Genomic DNA, 20,620 nt, shown 5'->3' on the forward strand with positions numbered 1-20,620 from the left:
TGGGCAAACAATGTCTTGCCTGGAGGATTTACAATAGGTCAGCCTTCCCCTTATGTCTGTCCAGCAGCTTCCCATTCTCAAAGCTAAAACTCCACAATCAAAAAGGCTGATCCTTCCAATATATCCAACAGTATTAGATAAAACCTGCACAAAAATATCATCCTGGTTGTGGATATGACCAGCACCTCAAGTACAACATGCCTCAAACACAGAGGTTTGTAAGCAGTGGACACCATCTCACAGGACTGAATTAGAGCAACGGGACACTGATGGAATGAAAGATGTAATTCCATGAGTCAGAATAGAGCAAGAATTACATCTGTACCAGCAGCACAGCATTAAAAAAACCCCAAGCAAACCCCTCAAAATACTCCAGAAGCCTCAAGTTTCCTAAGGATGCCTTTGGAAGGCAGACAGAAGCTTTCTCCCTATTCCCACTGGCTCACTACCAGCACTTGGGGAGAAGGCAGATAAACAACATCATGAAAGCTGCCTCCTTATTTCCTCAGCCAGAAAGTGTTAACTCATCACAGACATGTCCCAGCACATTTCAACATGAAGCAAAATGGGCTGGTTTCAAGTATCAACAGGCACATTAAGACATGCCCACTGGAGAGCAGAGCCTTAGGCTGCTCACAGCAGGAGCCGAAAAGCACCTGAAATCTGAATTAAGGACAGGACAACATTCCCTTCACATGGAGCCTGCCCTGTGCTCAGGACACCTGGAATTGCAACCAGGCAAACACCACTGAGCCATAACCCACCACAGCTTCTCATACTCACTCATGGTGATCACTGAAGCTCTGAAGAAGCCTCAAGAATTGTATCTTTAAAGTAATGTCCTAAAAAGAGACAAGAAAAGTAAAAAAAAAAATAAATGCTTTAGGGTTTCTGGATATCATTAGTTATCAAGCTGAATAAAAAAACCTTTCCAAATCAAAGCCCTCTGGTCAGCAGAGCAAGTGACTTGCATAAAGGGGAAGGCTGCACTTTGCAGGCTTCCCAAAATAGAATTGAAGTGGAGACTGCTCCAAGCCTATAAAATTACTAATTTCTTCTCACTGCTAAGGCAGAAAAGCTCATCACTGTATTGATCAATTCAGAACATCTACAACTGGAGGGAAAAAAAAAAAGTAAAAGAATCCAATAAAAAACTCAACCCCCCTAAACCTGACTGTGCCCCAATTTATTCTGTGCCCCTCCTAGTTATCATTTCCTTTAAGTTTTGGTTATCTTCTGCCTCTGGCTTCCAGGGTCCACCAATTTACCCCCTTTCCCAGTTCCCAAACTAGGAGAGAGGAGAGGCTAAATTGTCCCTGCTAAATTGATGGCACAAGCCAAAGACTTCAGTGAAAACAATAATTGCCAAGAAACCGAATGCTGCCACATCTCAAGTTGTGGATTATACAAGCACCCAGTTCCTCAGCACAACTCCTGAGGATTGTATGACAGGATAACCACCCAACACAGAATTTCAGGAGTTACTCACCGGGCTGCAATCACAATTTTGGTTGTGTCCATGCAGAACCAGGGCTGATGCTGAATGCTTTCTCCAGATCAGTTTGTCAAACAAGTTATTGAGGCCAGGAATGAGCCTGAACTCTGCAATCATTTTATGAACCTGGGAAAAAAGAGAGGTACAAAGTCATTTGCTGCAGCCTCAAACACAGATGTAACGTGGTCTGGAAACAGATGGGCACAATTCTGTCATTCTCTACCAACAGAAGGAGAATTCTTGTATCAAACAGCAAGAGTGTGAGTTAACACTCACACTCACCATGGTGTATTGTTACAGTACCTTCCATTTGGTGGACAGGCAGAGAGAACAGACATTTTGGGAGCTGTTTGCCAGTGCTTGTTAACCAGTGTTCCTCTGGAAGCAGCTTTGGGCAGGGGGAGATCACTTACAGCACACTGAAAATGCATCTGTGCCTAACAATGATGTATTACACAGCTGAGCTGTCCATGTTCTGCTGCAAGTCACCCATGGAGTGTCCTTGTCTTTCCCTTTCCACTCACACAGCTGAAGCTCAGGAAGGCCTCTGAAGACAACACAAACTATCAACATGGGTGTTGCTCAACTGACCTGGGCAGGAGCTCTGAGCAAAGCTGGATCCAGCAGTAACACAACCACATTGCACTGCTCCTTCAGGTTAAGGAGAAGTTGAATTCTTTAGAGAATGATCAGGAGAGAAGAAAATGCTAAAATACTTGGGTTTATTTATCAGTCTGCCTGCCAAGCTGGGTCACAGCACATCCTGACGTGTTTGAAACAGAGTTACTCATGTAAAAAAAGCACCTAATGTTGGTGTGAGCAGCTGTTAAAACACCTTCAGTCCAAGCTGTGAGACTTTTGATGTAAGCAATTTGGAAGATGAGGAATAAGGGAAATACAAAGTGGGACTCTCATCAACTGTAGGCCTAGGATAAGCAGTATTCCTTGAGATGTGGTTGCAAATGAAAACCACATGACTGGGAAGCCCAACATGCTGCAAAAATTAAGTGCCCAAAGTAGTAATGGACCTATTCCTTAAAATCAACAAACAAAATCACTGAACAATAACCCAGGTTGTCCCCAGGATGCAGCATTATAACCAGCAGCATTTCCAGCAGGTCACTCAAATTTGTTCTATCTACTCAAATATCTGAATGAATCCAAAAGAGTTAAACCTGATGCTGTTTTACAGGTTTTCATTTTCTCAGTCTTACTTGCATCATAGCTGATGGCCTTTCTGCATTCCTCCTGGCTGTAGCCACCAGCTGCCCCGTCTCCATGGAAATCACATTCCTGCTGCTGGACATCCCAAGTATCACACCTGAGGAAGCATCCAGCTCCTTCCCACCTCACCCATCCTACCTGAGAGATTGCAAAGCTTGGAGTCCTCTAGTGCTCCAGTATTTTAAAATGCTATTGGACACAAGCCTCCAACAAAACCAGCTCTGAGGAATCTCTCCAAACAAAGAGCTCCCTGTATTCTCCCTGTCCCTCCAAGGCCAGCGTGGCACAGGCACAACAGGAGGAAGCCAAGTGGGTGAGCTGCCTGCAGCTGCCTCAGCCCTCACCACAGGAAAAGCTCTCCATGTTCCTAGTTTTAATTCCTGAGTCTGCTCCCTCTAAATGACTCATCCCTAATTTCAAATGTGTCTCGTTCACTTTTAGTTTGCTCAGCTCTAAAGCTCTCACCTTACAGGAGCTGCATGACAGTCACTGCCTTTGTATCACACTCTCTCCCAGACCTCAAACTCATTACAACTACCTGGGGATGCCAAGGCAATCCCTGCTCTGTATTTATCCTTCAAACTCCTTGGATTTTTTCCTGCTGCTGCCCACCTTCACATGAATTGGCCTGGTGCTTTCTCACCACTAAAACACGAGTTTCTGCTGTGTGCATTGTGGCTCCTTACAACAGGAGCAAGCAAATCACCTGATGGCTTTTCACCCCAACACAGACATGCAGGACAGCCCAGAAATACATAAAAGGAGAGTAATTTAGGGTGTGACCATAATGAGAAGGAAGCAAAGGCACAGATCTGAGAGAAACACCACTTATCCCCGAGGGTGAGCTCACCCCTGAGGTGGCAGCAGGCAGAGCCAAGTCACTGCTACCACAGTTATCAATTTATGCAAATTAGCCGGCAATCAAGTTCACACCAAGGATTTAGAGTAAACTGGTTGAGTTTGGGAAGCTGCACAATGCTTCAAGCAAATGCCAGACCATTTTGTTGCTTGTCATGGTGGACTGAAGCAGGTTTGTGACGCCCTTTAGAAATTCCATGCAAAATGAATCCAACCTAAAACCAGTAAGTCCTTTGGCTGCTCAGACTGGAATCACAGATCCTGTGCTTTTATTCCCTCACAGAAAAGGGACACCACCAAGCAGCTGCAAGGCTTGCCAGGGAGTGTGCTACTGCAGACACTGCTGTCCCTCACACTGGAGCTTTCCATGGAGAACAGCTCAGCTCCAGTTTTCATCTGCCTGGCTCAGGAAGGGAAAATCGGATTCACATCTGCCACACAAGTTTTATGCAGATGAAGGAATGAAGGATACATTATGCGTTTCAAAGGCAAAGGATTGCACAAGAAGTACTTGGGAATGAAGTAACTCAAATCTTTCAAGAGTTCAATTCCAGTCCCCCTGTATCAGTCCTGGGGAGGAGGTGAACTGCATGCCAGCTTTATCCTTAGTTTTCCCATCTGCATGGGGGCAGAGAGAGCAGATGAAGGATAAAGAGTTGTTTTCTCAGGAAATTAAAAAATAAATTCAGCTTCAAAGCTGGCTGTTTCAGCAGCATATTTTCTGCCTTGTCATATCTGACAGGAACACACTGGAGCTGACCCAGGGAGGGAAGGAATCCAGCTCCCTGAAGCAGTGGCAGCAGGATGAGTGCAAGCTGCAAGCTGTTTCTGCAGTATCTACAAAACTGCATTCCTGTGGTGAAATCAGGCAGCAATGAATTATCTGGCTTGATACAATGGAAAAAAAAGTCCTCCTAACGGATCCACGTTCTGGTAGTTCCAGTTACGTCTGGGCTTTGTTTAAATTTTATTTTATGCCCAACGGAAACAGTATTTCTAAAAGGAATGACAACAGTTGCTTATGGTAGTGATTGTGGTTTCTGCAACAATTGCTAGTCCCCTCTTATAGAGAATCTATTTATTTTTAATGCCAAGTATCCACTTAGAATCCTTGAATGGTTTGGGTTGGAAGGGACCTTGAAGGGCAGGGACACCTCCCACTAGACCAGGTTGCTCTAAGTCCCATCCAAGCTGGCCTTGGACACTCCCAGGGATGGAGAGTCCACCACCACTTTTGCAGGTTCAGAGTGAACAGGTTAGTTCTGTTTGGGACTGCACTACAACTGCACTTCTATTTTAAATTCAGATCAAGAGATTTAAGAGACTGGCAAGTGTTTGTGACTTTTGATGCAGTGGGAGGTCACCAGCAAAGGCCAAAATACTCAAGATAAATGTGCTCAAGCAAATGCCCCCCAACACAGCCACTCTTGCCCAATACAACAGCCCTTCAACAACTCACACCAATTTGGCCCACCCAGTCCCTTCCATTCACACCAATTTGGCCTCCCAGTCTCCAGGGCATGTGAATGTCCCTGCTGTCCCGAGCTGCTCTGCTGAGCTGAGCAGACTGACAAAGTTGGAAACCTGTCAAAACTGCACCAAGGACTGCTTTTCTTTTCCCTGCACAACGTGCTTGTGACCCATTTAAATCAAACCACAGCCAGGCTGCAGGGACTGCTTCTCCATAAGCCTGTGTGAGGCAGGGAATAATTTTTTTTTTTATTTCAAAAGGAAGAAAGGCAAAAGGAACAGATGAGTGGGGTTACCAGGCAGTGACCAGTGCAGACAGCACTGAAGTGCATTCTCTCAGCTCAAGAGTTTAAAATTTGCTCACACTCAGCCAAGACATGAGAATCTGCTGCAAAAATCACCCACTCACACCACCCCAGAGAGTTTCCAAAAGTGAAAGCAGCCAAGGAGGGGGAAGGTACCAAGGGGCTCCATCCAAACAGGTCACCGGGAGGGTAAGAAGGCCTGGCTGCAGCTCCTGCAGCATCCAGGTACACCCACACACTTCCTCACACAGAGGGACAGGATCCTCATGCAGGAGACACCCTCCTGCATCCATCCTGCACCAGAGCAGCAGCTCTGTGGGGACTGGACCCCCAACCCTTGTGCCCAGCCCTGTTTCCCAGTGGAACCCTTCCTGTGTGTCTGGGCACGGCTGCCACGATGGGCTCTGCCCAGCTTTGTGCCTCCAGCTCTGCCCTTCGTGTTTCTGTGCCCATGACCTGACTAATGAGCACTCAGGTCTAAAGGGACATCAGCTGCCTGTGTGACCATGTCCCAGGGCTCACCTGATTCCTCTGCCTTCCCATGAGCAGCACACAGAGAACGTACAACACCTCCAGCTTGTACATGATCTCGTGCATGATCTTCATGGACTGTGGGAGCTGTGTCCGTGTTGAGCTGTTGGCCAACCCACTCTCATCTGAAGACTCTGAACAAGATGGCAAAAATGTGAGCCTGAGGCAGCTTCAACAGCAAGGATTTGTTACAGTTATTACTTTTACACCCAACACTGCAGGTGTAGGACCAGCCCGTCTGCTTGAATCTTCCTCTCAGCTAAAAATAGCGATGTACAGCAAATAACCAATTTAAATCACAGAAGACAAAAAAAAATATAGCTGGAAATTTAGAGATAAGTTTTTAATAATTGTTTGTCCGTCATAAGCTCAATGACCTAAAATAAGTAGGGTCACCTAAATGAATTAATAGACTGCTGCACCAGGACATGGCAGAAAAGGTAATGAAAGCAGGGGTAAGAGATCAGAAGCATTTACTATTAATATACTTTCATTTCATACCTCAGGACCGGTATTCTTGGGCCGCAGTTAAATAATTTTCATAACCCTATGCAGAATTACCCTGCTAAGGGCAGAAACAGGAGTACTAAGTACTTTTGAGTTTTACAAGACATACCCTGCATTTTTGTAATACCAAACAAACCACACATGTGCTTCAAAGCATTTTCCTACGGTTCTATTAACTGGAATAATTATTTTTCCTCAATTACTTACTCAATTTTGCTGAAACTAGATTGCCTTTTTAAAGAAGGGGCCACTTACTTGGTATGAAGCATTTGGACCCAAAGCCATCAGCCAAAGTTTTAGAGGAAAATGCTGGTGAAGTCACCTCAGAAGGGTTGTTTTGCCTCTGCAGGGAGATTAGTGCTGAGGATGTACAGCATTACAGGGTTATCTAGGCATGCAAAGGGCACAGACTGCTCAAGGACATTTCCTACCTATTCTGCTAACTTTAATCAGGAAAAAAAAAATCACTGCTACATGAGAACAAACTGGGAATAAGACCTAACTGCTGATATTTCTGGTTGAAAGGAGAAGCAACACATGGCAAACCCTGAAGAAGGTTAGGATATACATCAGCTGCAGGAATGCAAGCCAGGTACCTGTACTGCTTTGCTCTGCCTCTTCATTTGCCACTCTCATCAGTGCATCCAGAACCAGTGCATTGTCCAGCCAGGTGTACCACTCCTCCAGCTCCTGCAGGAAGCTGGAAGTACCTGTGGTTTCAGACACTTTCCGTGTTGCCAGTTTGCACAATCGCTCTATGAAGCCTGGAATATTCAGAAGTGTAGCTGAAAAAAAAAAAGAAAAACAACTTTATTCCTATTTAAGATCGACACAGCAGTCATCAAATCCTCCACGCCACAAGGTACCAAAACATCTACATCAGGGATACAGAAGAGTATGGTTAAAAAGATCTGATCAAAAAGATCCAAAGATGGAAGAAGTCAGTGCAGCCTCCTATTAAGGACTGGAAGAGAGTTTCATATTCCAGGAATAATTCAGTGCTGTTTTCCAGTCCACAGTGACTCAATATCGAGGAACTGATCTGGCTGAAAATTAAGCTGGCAGAAATAAGGCAGCAGCCCTTGGAATGGGCAGCTCCACACCCCCTTTCCTCTGTGTGATGCTCCTCCTTCGTTTTCCCTCCTGTGGTGTTTGTCTCGTAGCAAACTGAACTGGTTCACTGGAATAGCTGGGAGGAAAGCCCTCAGCTTTTTAAGTAATGGTTTCCTGAATTAGACCATCAAGGAGCAAAACAAATGGGGAATACACCAGAGCAGCCCCAGGTTTGAGGCTTTTAATGGGGAAACTGCACCCTTCGAAGGAGCAGTGCAAGGACAGAAGACACTGCTTTGCAAAATGCCTGGAGAGCTGCATTTTGCCCTCAAGTTTTCACAGAATAACTTAATTACAGGACCTGTTTATTAAAGGTACATAGCTAAGGCTTCACTTCACTACACACTTGCAGATGCAAGTGGAAAAAGACAAAGAATTTGGCCATTAACATTATAAGAAAGAGTTTAATCTCTGAAAGGATAAATTCCCTGATAGAATTTTTAAAGTAGAATACATTTTATAATCTCAGATTAATTAAACATTTGCTTGGCTAAGTTCAGCTCTGGGGGATCCAAGCTTATTAAGTTCAACTGATTTAAATTAAACTTAGTACCCACACCTACCCATACTTGTCCACTGCTCTTCACAAGAGAATTCTGGCCATCCCAGGGTAGAAAATACACCCCTCCCTTTAAAGTTTCTCAGCTGCTGTATTATGCTACTCACCTCCCACTGGATGCAGTTCTCACATCTGCTTCAGAAGCTCAAATGCTTTTCAGCACAGTAAGAACTGAAAACAGCAGGTTCTACATTTGAGGGTACTTCAATTTAACTTTTCCAATTCCTACTCATCCTTCTAGGCAAGGCTTTTGCACTTGAGAAGTACTCAGCAAAATAAGGAAACTTACACTGTGCCCTAAGTTAAAGCTGAGATGAGACCCACAGATTTCCAAGGCTGCTTTGGTATCAGTGGGCAACATAACTAACATTAAACACAATTTCCTTGTTGACAAAGAGACATTCTGCTCAACACAACATCAGATAAAACCAGAGAGGAACTGCTCCAACAGCAACCACGCTGCACACAGTTTTAGTTCAGAAATCAGTTTTTTAAGGAGGACACAGAATTACCAAGAGTTGCCATGGACATGACTGAGCCATAGAAAGCAAATCCAATTATTTTAAGCCACTCAGTTCATCAGAGAGTGCTGAAATGACAGAAATTAACCCACCTAATTAGCAAGACCATATCAACCCAAAACCTACAAAGTAAAGTTCATTAACAGGAAAGACTGTTTCCAGGAAACTGCCTGAGGGATAAAGAAAATAAAGAAAAATGCTCTGCAAGACACAACACTTTCAGTATCCTCCAGAAACATAAGTGACATTGAAAAGGGGAAAAATGAGATTACTATGGAGATTAGTGTGATTTGTTCACAGTGTAACAATTACCTTGATTAATCTCAGCTCGAGAGGGACCCAGGTTTTTTTTCTGCTGGGCATTTTTGGCAAGAAGTGTGTGCTTGTCATCACTGCCCGTGTCGAGCTCAGAAATGGTGACAGCCAGGATCCTGCAGAAGTTTGCCAGCTGCTGCTGGTCAAAGCTGGACACTAGGCTGGCCAGGTTGGGAATATCATCCAGCTGGATCATTTCCTGGAGAAGGCAACACCAACTGAGTCACATGTGACGTTCAATAAGTGAACACAGACACAAGATCCTCCCTGGGGAGCTCTGTGGGTTATTCTGATGTTAGGAAAGGAGAAGCAAGTGAAGAGTGTGAAAGCAGTTGGGATTTACAACTGCTGTACAGATATCCATACTTTAAAGACTGGATATTTGCATAAAATTTGGGGGCCTTTTTTGACTAAAAATCCCACAAACCAATTTAATACATAAATTATGTTTGGGTATTAAAAGTTTCAATTTTGTTTTCCACTTCTGTATTTTCTTTGAAACTCACAGATAAGAATCACCTTTCAGATTACTTTTCAGTTTTTTCATTAAAAGACCTTTTTAATAAAAAGAGGCTGAAAATGTTTGTCAGAAAAACACCGTTTTTGTTCAGATAAACTAAGCTTGTTTTCTACTTATTTCAGGAATTACATCTACCTCAACCTAAGTAAAAAAGTATCAAGTTACAGACTCCTGACTTTCTCCACAAAATGTACATAGACATTGTTCATTCAGGATTTTCCCAGGGTTACACCTTTAATATTTTATGTCCATCACATCAGAGAACTCAGCTGTAATGATGATGGTAAATAATTAAAAAAACAACCCCAGTCTGTGCAGAAGACTGAAGTGTCCTGTTTCCCCAGCCTACAACTTGTTTGAGAGGTGACAAACCCCAAGGTAAGAGAGAAGGATGGGAGGCCCTTCCAGATGTCATGAGGACAAGTATAATGTGTGAAGTGTAATCAGAAGGCAAGGATGAAAAATTAACTTATATGAGGTTCATTTCCTTTATTTGAAACATTGGCTGTACTTTGATGTCAGTGAGGTACTCAGATGGTGGGTGCTCACCTCCCATCATCCTCTGAGCTATGGAAAAGCATTGCAAGGATGACTCCACATGAACAGTGTGGCTTCTCTATAGATGTGATTGAAGTTAATGATCACTGTGAACAGTCAGGTTTCAAATAAACTACAACTGGGACTGGCAGCTTAAGAGGACTATCCTCAGCAACTCTTCAAAGCAACAGCTCTTTCCTCTACTGGCCTGAAAAGCCATACAAATAAATCAAAGAAACCAGTAACTAACCTTTTTAACTCCCAGGATATCTTCAATGAGCGTTGCAGTTTGTAGGAATGTCTTTTTGTTTGTCATCAATGTAAACAGGAACAACACAAAGTCGTTTCTTTCTGCCAGTCGCCTCGTGACTCCTTCCGTCTGCAAACCAGCACAGACCCGGTCAGAGCCCACCCTCAGAAGCCACAAGTCACAGCACATGCAGGACACAGCCCTGCAGATGGTGTGTTACTGACCCAGCTACTCCTGACACCAGGAAAAGGTGGGTTTATGGCCACCAAAACTAACCCCAGTCCTTGTCTGAAGGTAACACGAGCCTGCAAAACCGACAGGCTCCGTGATGAGAGGCTTCACCTCAGAGCTGTTTATTTGCCTGAATCCAAACTAAACACTGCCTGCCTGCCTGGCAACACTCCAGACAGGCTTGTCTCTGCTTCCCCATACAAATTGTCACCAGCTCCATGCCATGATATGCAAATGCAGCCACTCCTCAATCCTCAGCACTGCTCTCAGTTCGAGCCACCCAAATGCAGCACTGGCCTAAATGAACCTGGTGATGAACCCAAGTCACACTGAGGTCTGAACTTGAGTTCAGCACTGAATTTAAGACTGGCTTTCATGCTCTAACCATTACAGACAACTTTCATGCTCTGAGCTCTGCTGAGAGCACAGCCAGGCTTTCCTGGAACCTAAAACTGCATCCTCAGTGCCTGCAAAGCTGTCTGCTTTATGTGACTGGCATATCACCACTGCTCACAGATCTACACTGGCTTAGATAGTTCCTCAATATCTACACATTAATATTGCTCACACACCATTTCTGTGATCCTGCACACTTCTCATTCAAGAGACAGCAGCAATACCAAAGTGAATTAAAACAGTAGCTACTCTAAAAATTGCAAACTTGCTTCTTTCACAGTTTGGAGTAGTAGCATTACCTGTAGTTAAAAAAATAAATCATCTAAGCCAAGAAAAAAGCATCCCTTCTCTTCCCCCTCCCATGTGTGCAGATCCTCAGCAGTGAGATACGATTGTGTAAGACTCACACTCTGGAGATCAGGCTGATGTCTTCACAAGAGCTTAAAGCCACCAACCGCCTCTCTTTTTTTTAAATTTTTGTTAAACAATGTTCCCTGGGTTATGAAGTGTGTGATGAAGTAAACAATCCTGAGGATGTTCCCTGCATGCATAATTGGAGGCCTGTGCTTTCAGCTTCAGAATTTTAATGACAAAGTATTTCCACAGGCCTTTAACCCAGCACCTTCCTCAGCACTGCTCTGCCATCCACAGAGCTGAACTAAACTGATACCCAGAGCACGAAGGAGTTGCAGGATCAAACTTAAAACACTTGGTCAGCACCAGTTCTGAACAAGACTAGCTGCAGCTGGGGTTAACAGGGATCTATTTCCAGATTCAAATTCTAAGATGGAACTCAACAAAGGCTGGCATGGCTTTCCTACTGAAACAGAGAGACAGAAAGATCCAAACCAGAGGATTTAAACTTGACTAAGAAACTGTGTAACACACCAAAATGTAGGGCAGTCCTGTATTTAACTGAAGGAATTTTCACATAAAGCTTCAGAGTAAGTTTAAATTACACTTAAGAGTCTGTATATTGTCTTAACAAGTGGCACCTGTAAAAAGAGACCAGCAGAAGACTTTTGCAGCGGTTGTACTTACACACAGACACGTGTTGTACAGTATGCTGAGACAGTCCTTGATGAGGTCATCACTTACTGCAAAGGAGAGAACAGTCAGTCACCAGCCATAGGCTGCCAAGGGACACCAATGCCAAGGAATGCCATGGAAAGCCATAAAATGGAGGGAAATTTCAGGCTGCTACCTCAGATCACATGTGCAAATGCCTTGGAGGATAGAAACTGGAAGAAGCACTCAAATTGCCAGGGTTAGATGGGATATTGGGGAGAAATCCTTCCCTGGGAGGGTGAGGAGGCCCTGGCACAGGTTGCCCAGAGAAGCTGTGGCTGCCCCATCCCTGCAAGTGTCCAAGGCCAGGTTGGATGGGGCTTGGAGCAACCTGGGCTAGTGGAAGGTGTCCCTGCTCATGGCAGGGGGTGGAACTGGATGATCTTTAAGGTCCCTTCCAACCCAAATCATTCTGTGATTCTCTAAGTCTTTACCTGACCTGTTCACATGTGAAATTATTTAGTATGGGGGAAAAAAAAATAAGGACAGTTATGTAGTTTTCTCCACACAGCACCTGGACTTCATAAGAACAGCTTTCCATCTGATTCACTGCACATTTTAATATTTAAAATATGTTTTCAGTACAGCCCTACAACAGTTGCCTCTAGCTCAAGTTCAAGCCACGTCACCTTTGAAGTTCCCTGGCTGACGGGCACAGGGTGCACCAGGACATTCCCTCTCCTCACAAGGGCTCAGGGAACCAGCAGAGTCACAAACAGGGGAAATGAAAACACTGAAGCAAAGCTGCTCCAGCAGGAAAGTTGTGCTGAAGCCACTGCACCCCCTTGGCAAAGTTCTCCTCACAGCAATGTGGAAGTGAGTCAGGAGAACAGCACATTTTTTATCTCACAATCTCTGTAGCTCCTATTACATAAACAATGTTTTGTGGCTTATTATTAAAAATTGCTCACTGTAGCTGTAGCCACAGTAGCAATAAGAGTTTCCACTGATTGCAGATTTAGTTCTTTGAGGGAGGGATGTTGTGCTGAGTGTATGAACCCTCTGGAGCCGTGTGACTATCCCAACAGGTGACTATCCCAAATCCCAACACAAATCAGTACCACGGAGAACAAAGAGACCAATGATTCATTCCTAAATGAATCAACAGGAAATTGCTGGTATGGAAAGAGAATAACAGAAAAACAGAACAATTTCTGCCTGAATAAGAACACAAGGCAAAACTGGGAGGGAAAAAAAAAAAGAGATAAAACATGCATTTACTTACTTTTCTGCTTCTTTTTCTGTGTAATAAGAGTTGGTCTCATGAGAATTTCTACTAAAAGCTGTAACGATAAGATAAAGAATTAAAGGAATGATCATTTAGATACAAATACCAATTAATTTGCCAGTGACAAAGTCAAACCCAGACTTGTCCCTGCTGAAGTCACAGAGGTGAATAATGGAGGCTCTACAATCAACAACTCCACTGGTGTCAAAATCACATTGATAGAAAATAGTTGCATTTACCCTGAAGAAACAGTAATGGTTGTACAAAATAATCTCCCACTGGCAAGTTTTAAAGAATTTGAGCCTGCAAAGAATGTGCTTTCACATGCCTCCAGATAAAATCAGGAATGGCTATCACACATCTCCCAAAATAGGGAATCTTTAGCAATAATCTGCAGAGAAATGCATATTTTGCAAAGGCTTTCCCTAAATCTTTCTGGCCTTCAAACGTATTTCAGGTCTAGACATAACAGAATTTAGTTGCTCCAGATTTTAATCTCACGAACAAAAAGCCACTGCTTGTGTACATCACCTTGATCTATACTTATTATATATTTACAGATGTTGTCTCATTTCTATTTAAGGAATGTAACAATCAGTTTTCCAAGACTAACACTGTGGTTCTGTTAAATGTAGAACTGATCTTTAGTTGCTTCAGTCTATACCACTGGTTTATCTTAAAACATTTTGAAAAATAAGCAGTTTATTTAAAAATGAGAGTTAACCACTAGAAGCAACTGACAACTCCTCCAAGTACTGCAAAATGCCCCTAGTTTTAAAATTCAGTTTAAAATTGTCAACAGCAATGTAGGCACCACCCAGTTGATCAATAAACTTACAATTTACTACTTGCTCTCTTAGTCTTAGCTTAACTTTGCCCTTCTTTTAATGAACTACCCACCCAGACACAGAGGAAGCCACCTGGAGGCCACATTTTAAGCACTGACAAATGAATAAATAGGCAACTTTAAAGAGGAATATACATTTTCCAGCAATATTTGTAACAGTAATTGTAGCATCAATAGAGTAGAGAAAAATGACTGCAGCAGTAATGCAGAGCTCATATTAATGGCTCCTGTTTTAAGGAGCAGAATTCACACCTCAGGGTTTGGGGTTTATGTTTTTTATGCTTTAAAGTTCGTGTTTTAATGTTGTGTGGCAGAAGGCACAGAAAGGGAATTAGGAGATCTTATTTCTTGGAATGGGGTTGCATTCAGGCATAAAATCCATGAGGCTTCATCAGTTCATGTGTTTGCACTCTCACGTTGTATTTTACATGGATTCATATAAAGGGAGGACAATGTGGTTTTGTTCTTCCTTCATGTAAAGGCTGTCAGAATCCAAAAATATTATAAAGAATATACTATCACACATTATAGCATAGAGAATACACTGCAAATTTAGGGTCCTTCAGAGTTACTCACTGCAAAACAATCAGTACCAGCAGGTCAGACTGATTCCCTTTCAAGCCCCAGAGCAGGATTTTTGAAAAAAAAAAAAAAAAAAAAAAAAAAAAAAAAAAAAAAAAAAAAAAAACAAAACAAAACAAAACCAAAAAAACACAGCATTGGATTCTACCACTGCCTTTAACCACATTAAACCCACCTGTATCAGCCAAATCTCTGGCCACAGTACCAGGTAGTTACAGCATATCTGATATTTGCCATCTCCAGCCCAAGAGGAAAAAAAACCAACCAAACCCCAACCAGCAAAAAAACAACTCACCCCCAACACACACAGATTCTGTGCATTATGTTAAAATCATTCCTACAGGAAGCATCACTATTTTCCTTTAAAACCAAAGGAAATTTAGAATATTTTTAGAAAGTGTTTTAAATTGCTTGGGTAGCTGAAGACTTTTGTCCTCAACTGACAGCACACAGGCAACTAAACCACTGCTCATTTCAAACCAACATAAATACCAGTTTTACTTAAGTAAAGGCATGCTAAGTGTAACAAGAAAGAAGCAGCAAAAACTGCTTCATTAGACAATAAAAAATAGGGGAAAAAAAAGGAAGAGAGTGTCAATTAGTTCATCAGAAAATACAAATCATGCGTTTCTGATGAAAGCCAAGATCCCAGAGTCAGTCACCATAAAACTGAACAAATGGGTATTTCTGTAACGTAGAATTAAAACAAATAATAATAATGGCCCATCTTCGCGAACGAAGATTTGGGGAAAGGTCTTTTACCTTTCCAGCCTGCGCAATGGATTTTTTTAGGTGAGACACAGCCTGCGCTGAACTGAGCCCACCCTTTAATCCTAAGGTTCATCTGCCGGGGCCAAGCAAGCTTGGACAATGGCAGTGAGGTCCTCAGGACGTAGGTTTGTTTAGAGTGTCCTTCTCATAGATGGATGGCCTCACAGGGCTAACGGGTTCCATCTGCCCGGGAGGGACTGGGAATCGAACCCGTGGTCGCAGCAGTGACAGTCCTGCACGCTAACCACTAGGCCAATAAACAAAAGGATAAATTGCCAGAATGTCAAGAAAAAACTTACAGTTTTTTAAAATAAACTTTTCCATAGATGAAGAATAAACACAGACAAGGTGGCTAAGAGTATCCTGGTGTGCTTAAAAAACTGCCACACATCCCTCAGTGGTAAATGAAATTCTCCCTGCTCTGGTTCCAGCTGTAGCATTTCATCTCACAATCAGGAATCATTTGCAACTGTTTTCATTGAGAACTAAAGGTCTCACCTTTTTAAGTTAAAAAGACTGACTGAGTAAGAAATATCCAGGTTTTCTGGCTATTTATCATATAAGAAAAAGCACACTTTTATGTGATACCTTGAAAAACACACCCCCTTCGTATTTTGATTAACAGAAACAGGCACAACTCCAATGCTTAATATCAAATTGGTGAAGTCATTCTGTAGCTTGCATTTAGGAGCTTCAAAGGTCTAAGAGATTTCTCAGGGGTATGATTATCATGCAGAAATGTTCTGATATTGTTGAAAAAACGCACTCACATCGACTCCTCCAAATAAGTCAAACGTGTATGTATTTGGGAAAGTGGACTCTTGAGCAGCTTTTCTATCTTCTGTAACATATGCCATGGCTTCCATCGAAAGAAGGGGAGAAATTTCCTGCATGGAGAAAAAAAAGAAAGAAAAAAAATCAAGAGATGGTTCGAGAAGAAAACTGCTCATCAGTATAAACACAATTATCTCCCACGATCTGTGTGATCTACTGACTAATCATTACCTGCGTTCCCAGCTCGTATCTACCAGCCCATTTTCAGACATATTATCATGCAAACAGCTTCAAAAATTAGTTAGAATTATAATCACAGTAGACAAAATGCTGCCTGGCTGTAGGAAGGACAGTGCAGGCAGTACCTTTAGGATGCTTTGGCACTGGGAGAAGTCGCTGTTTGGGTGGCTGTGCTCATACAGCTTCTGCAACAGCAAGGGAATCCCATTCCATTTTGCTTGCTTATCTCTCTCCTTCAACAAGGCCTCTGTGATCTGCAAGGAAGAAACAACATAATTCCCATGTGTCCAATGCTTCATAAGCAGGAAAATATAACCTTATCACCTCCCCCATGTCAGCAATGGAATATCATGGCAAAATAGCTTGCTGTAGGGAGTAACACTCCAAAATCCAGCACCTCTTTCCATGCAGCTGTTTATCCAGGACTGGGAGCTGCAGAATTTCACAGTATCTGAAGCAGGGCAGGGCTTCAAGCAGATTTTGTCATTTAGAGCACTTCATCTCATCCTGTATTTTTATATTGATCATGTATGTTAAAACGGGAGCACATTAGTCTCTAAATAATTCCATTAGCAGCACTCCAATTGACAGGTCAGTGAGGGAGGAACTGGGTGCCCTTGCCACTATCCCAAATTAAACTAGTCTAAGGTGTAGAACACAGAAGATGAAAAGGCTTCATTACTTGAAATGAGTATTACCTCAGCCAAGTCCCTGAAGCCATTATTGGTCACAGCACTGACCCAAACCACGAAGATTGACAAGCAGGATCCAGAAGAACATATCAAACATACAGAGGAAATTCCCCTCTGTTATAAATGGAGACCACCACCTAAATCAGTAGAACAGCAACGCTGGCTGAGAAAGAGGCTGCAGCCACAAAAAAAGAACACCTTGGCATTTGCTACTACACTTGTCCAAACTTTCTTCAGGTTTGTCCTTCTCACCAAAAGATTAAAAAAAAATTCTCAATAATCACCACTGTATTTTACACCTGAAAAGAGAAATGAAGTAGCAGCACAAGACTAAAATATTCTGCTTAGAATCCACAAAAGATGTTTTGAAGCCTGAACACTTCCAGGTTAACGCCAGCAGAAGCTGCAAAGGAGGAGCTCTTTGGTAAAGTCAATGCTGACCAAAATTTAACTCCCTTCTTTTATGATATTTCAGAAGTACCTACGCCAAGCCCCAAACAGGGAATTATTCATGTACAGAAAGGTAAAGCAGACAATAATTACAGCCAGCAGGATTTCAAGGCAACATTTAGAACACAGATTATCTTGACTTGGAAGGGACCCCCAAGGACCTTCCAGTCCAGCTCCTGGCCCTGCACAGACACCCCAACAATCCCACCCTGTCCCTCAGAGCATTGTCCAAACCCTCCTGGAGCTCTGGCAGCCTTGGGGTCGTGCCCACTGCCCTGGGGAGCCTGGTCAGTGCCAACCACCCTCTGGGGGAAGAACCTTTTCCTGAGATCCAACCTGACCCTGCCCTGGCACATCTGTGGATTTGCTCTTACTCCTAGGCCTAAACCTCTAAGCTGGCTCTCATTCTGACCCTTCCTGTGGTTAACTGAGTTTCCCTCCCTCCTGTTTAAGTGTTCCTTGTTAATAATTAACAGCCAGGAAATCTCACTCATTGTTTCAGCCAAGACATCCTTCTCAGATACACCTCAGTGTGCAATTCCAAAGGGCCACTCAAGTCCTGATTAGACAATTATATGCAAATATACCCCAATTTCTGCTGACAATTTAACCCTTTTCTCTGCTTATTAAACAGGAAGACCAGAAAACTGATGCAAGCCCTTGAAAACTCAGCCTGGCAATGCAGCTGCAGTGGGTCCTCATCCTTCCAAGCTTCCCAGATACTTAGGGGTCTTTTCCTGATGAAATATCTAAATTTGTAGCTAACTAAGAACTTCAAGGCTCTTGAAGTATCAGTTCAGGTATGAAGTATCAAGATTTCTTGCTACAAGGGGGGAATGAAGCAGCACGAGCAGATCTGGAACATAAAGTTGAAAACTGGGGAGACTTTTTTACCTTTTCCCTGCTTTCTGACTTCTGGATCAGAGTAATCAACCAGCACTGCTGGAGAATGACACAGAGTTTCCTTCTGAGGAGGAGAAACAACAAAGGGCAAAACCAGAATGTCAAAATGGCTTCTTATTGTTTGGACTCCAGGTCAGCTCCTCTGAAGTCACAGATTCCCATTTCTCCTTGTGATTCCTGGCACAGAGGGAGCCAAAGGAGTTTCTCCACCACCCCGTCCCAGGTGTGGGAGGAGCACACAACCCCAGGGGCGATGGAGGAACTGGATTAATGACTGGGTAAAGTGCAAAGAACACACAGCAAAATGCCAGGGAAAGAGTCCAACTCTGGCTCCAGCTGATGGGAAGATACCCCAGGCAGAGATGACGTGCTTGGGCTGCAGCTCAGGTTCCAGCAGCAGAATTCAGTATCCAAGTGCTCTCTGGAAAGGCCAAAAGCCCTTAACTGACATTAAAATCTTGTCCTGGGCTTAGCACCACTTTGTTAATCTCACATACACTCTTGGTTTGGGGCAGGATCCATCCCCACTCCCATTTTTGTACTCCCTGTCCTGGGCTCCCAGAGGCAGCCACAGGAAAAACTTTCAGAGCTGAAATTCTGAAGGAGTGAAGCAAATGTTTCCTTGTTCTCATCATCTTTTAACCGCTTTCAAAAGAAAAAAAAAAACAAAAAAGGCAATTTTTCTTTCTCTTGATTTAACATGTCTTTGGTTTCATGGCAAGCTCTGGCTTGTGGTCCCTGTTCTGTGTTTCTGAGGCTGCCCTGGCTCTGGATGTTTCCATTGTGGCCGGGCGGGATTTGCCAACGCAAAGATTTGGGATTCTCTGAAGGGATTAAAATTCAACCCGACTGTATGGAGCTGTCTTTCTTTACAGCCATTTTGGTTAAAAACTGCATCTTTCCATTTCTGAACCAGCAGTCAGTCAATGGTTTTCATTTATAAACAAAGGTGGTTTTCTTCTTGGCTCTTTCTGGGCAAATTTTACTGAATAGTCATCAGTAAAATGGGTTCCTTTCCTCTGTAGAAATTTTTGGTCTCATCCAAGCAGGGTAAGTGCAACCCAACACTGATTTCTCAGAGATTTTGTTCATTCACTGAAAAATTCTGGATAAAATACCTGAAATCTTGCTCAAAAAGCTTGAGAAGTTGGGTATTATTCAGCAAAGGGGAGGCTGCAGCAGCCCAGCTGGAAATGGCATCCACAGCCGTGGTTTCCTGGATCCTGTTCCCCAGCCAGGTATCACCACCCCCCCAGGATCATCCATCCATCTCCCCCTACTCCAGCTATGTCATGGCAGTGTGGATTTGCTGGAAGGGCAGTCAAAGGCTTTCCAGAGGATTTAAGTACAGAGTTAAAAATGTGTCCTCAAGCCAATCCATGACTGCAAGGTAGAGCAGACCAAGGGATTTTCTTTTTAAAGTCTCCTAAGGAACTGGGTCCAGGACTTCCCAGGAGATTACTCCAAAGACTGATAACTACCATAGGAATATATTCCTACTGCACAGTTTAAAATCACTTTTATGCATAATTTTTCTTGGAAGTATAAAAAGGGCTGAACAAAGACTGCACTCAAGTCTAAATATTTCTTTAAATTTCTTTCTAATCCTCCTGTCTTTTAAATCCTTTTAAAAATCACAGAATCATAGAATAGATTCACAGAATATCCTGAGCTGGAAGGGACCCCCAAGGACCACCCAGTCCAGCTCCTGGCCCTGCACAGACACCCCAGCAATCCCACCCTGTCCCTCAGAGCATTGTCCAAACCCTCCTGGAGCTCTGGCAGCCTTGGGGCTGTGCCCACTGCCCTGGGGAGCCTGGTCAGTGCCAACAACCCTCTGGGGGAAGAACCTTTTCCTGAGATCCCACCTAACACTCCCCTGACAGCATCCATTTGCAAGATGGTCAGTAAATAATTATTAATAATACCGAAATCTCCATGAAGTTCCATGTTTTTACCTAAATCCACCCCTTGATCAGTTCAGTGTCCCTCTCATTTCTCTCCTCCACTCCTCCTCCAGGCACAGCCTCTCCAGCAGCGGCAGCAGCACATCCTCCCTGCTCTGTGCCCCTTCCCCTGCCCAAACATTTGTTCCTGCCCTGAGACCTCTTGTAGCTACAGCTGCTTCCAAGTCCCTTCCCCTTCCAGTGAGGATTTTCCTTCCCATCTGTGTTCCTGCATTTTCATCTCCCTACAAAGTAAACCCCTGATTTTCCAAACCTTTCCCCCCCTT

General features: G+C 43.3%; 1 protein-coding gene across 1 annotated transcript in view; it reads right to left on the reverse strand.

Moving 5' to 3' along the window:
• TRPC4AP (transient receptor potential cation channel subfamily C member 4 associated protein) overlaps positions 1–20,620 on the reverse strand; it is a 36,123-nt gene that overhangs the window by 9,551 nt on the left and 5,952 nt on the right. The window contains exons 2-11 of the mRNA XM_027693944.1: positions 16,468–16,596; positions 16,099–16,215; positions 13,126–13,183; positions 11,874–11,929; positions 10,206–10,334; positions 8,896–9,097; positions 6,987–7,175; positions 5,875–6,017; positions 1,490–1,621; positions 784–842 (exon numbers count right to left, since the gene is read on the reverse strand). Coding sequence (XP_027549745.1) covers positions 784–842; positions 1,490–1,621; positions 5,875–6,017; positions 6,987–7,175; positions 8,896–9,097; positions 10,206–10,334; positions 11,874–11,929; positions 13,126–13,183; positions 16,099–16,215; positions 16,468–16,596 — 1,214 coding nt within the window. The remainder of the gene's footprint in view (positions 1–783; positions 843–1,489; positions 1,622–5,874; positions 6,018–6,986; positions 7,176–8,895; positions 9,098–10,205; positions 10,335–11,873; positions 11,930–13,125; positions 13,184–16,098; positions 16,216–16,467; positions 16,597–20,620) is intronic.

The sequence above is a fragment of the Neopelma chrysocephalum genome, unplaced genomic scaffold, assembly GCF_003984885.1.
Source record: "Neopelma chrysocephalum unplaced genomic scaffold, ASM398488v2 Primary Assembly neopelma1_94, whole genome shotgun sequence".
Classification (NCBI taxonomy): Eukaryota; Metazoa; Chordata; class Aves; order Passeriformes; family Pipridae; genus Neopelma; species Neopelma chrysocephalum.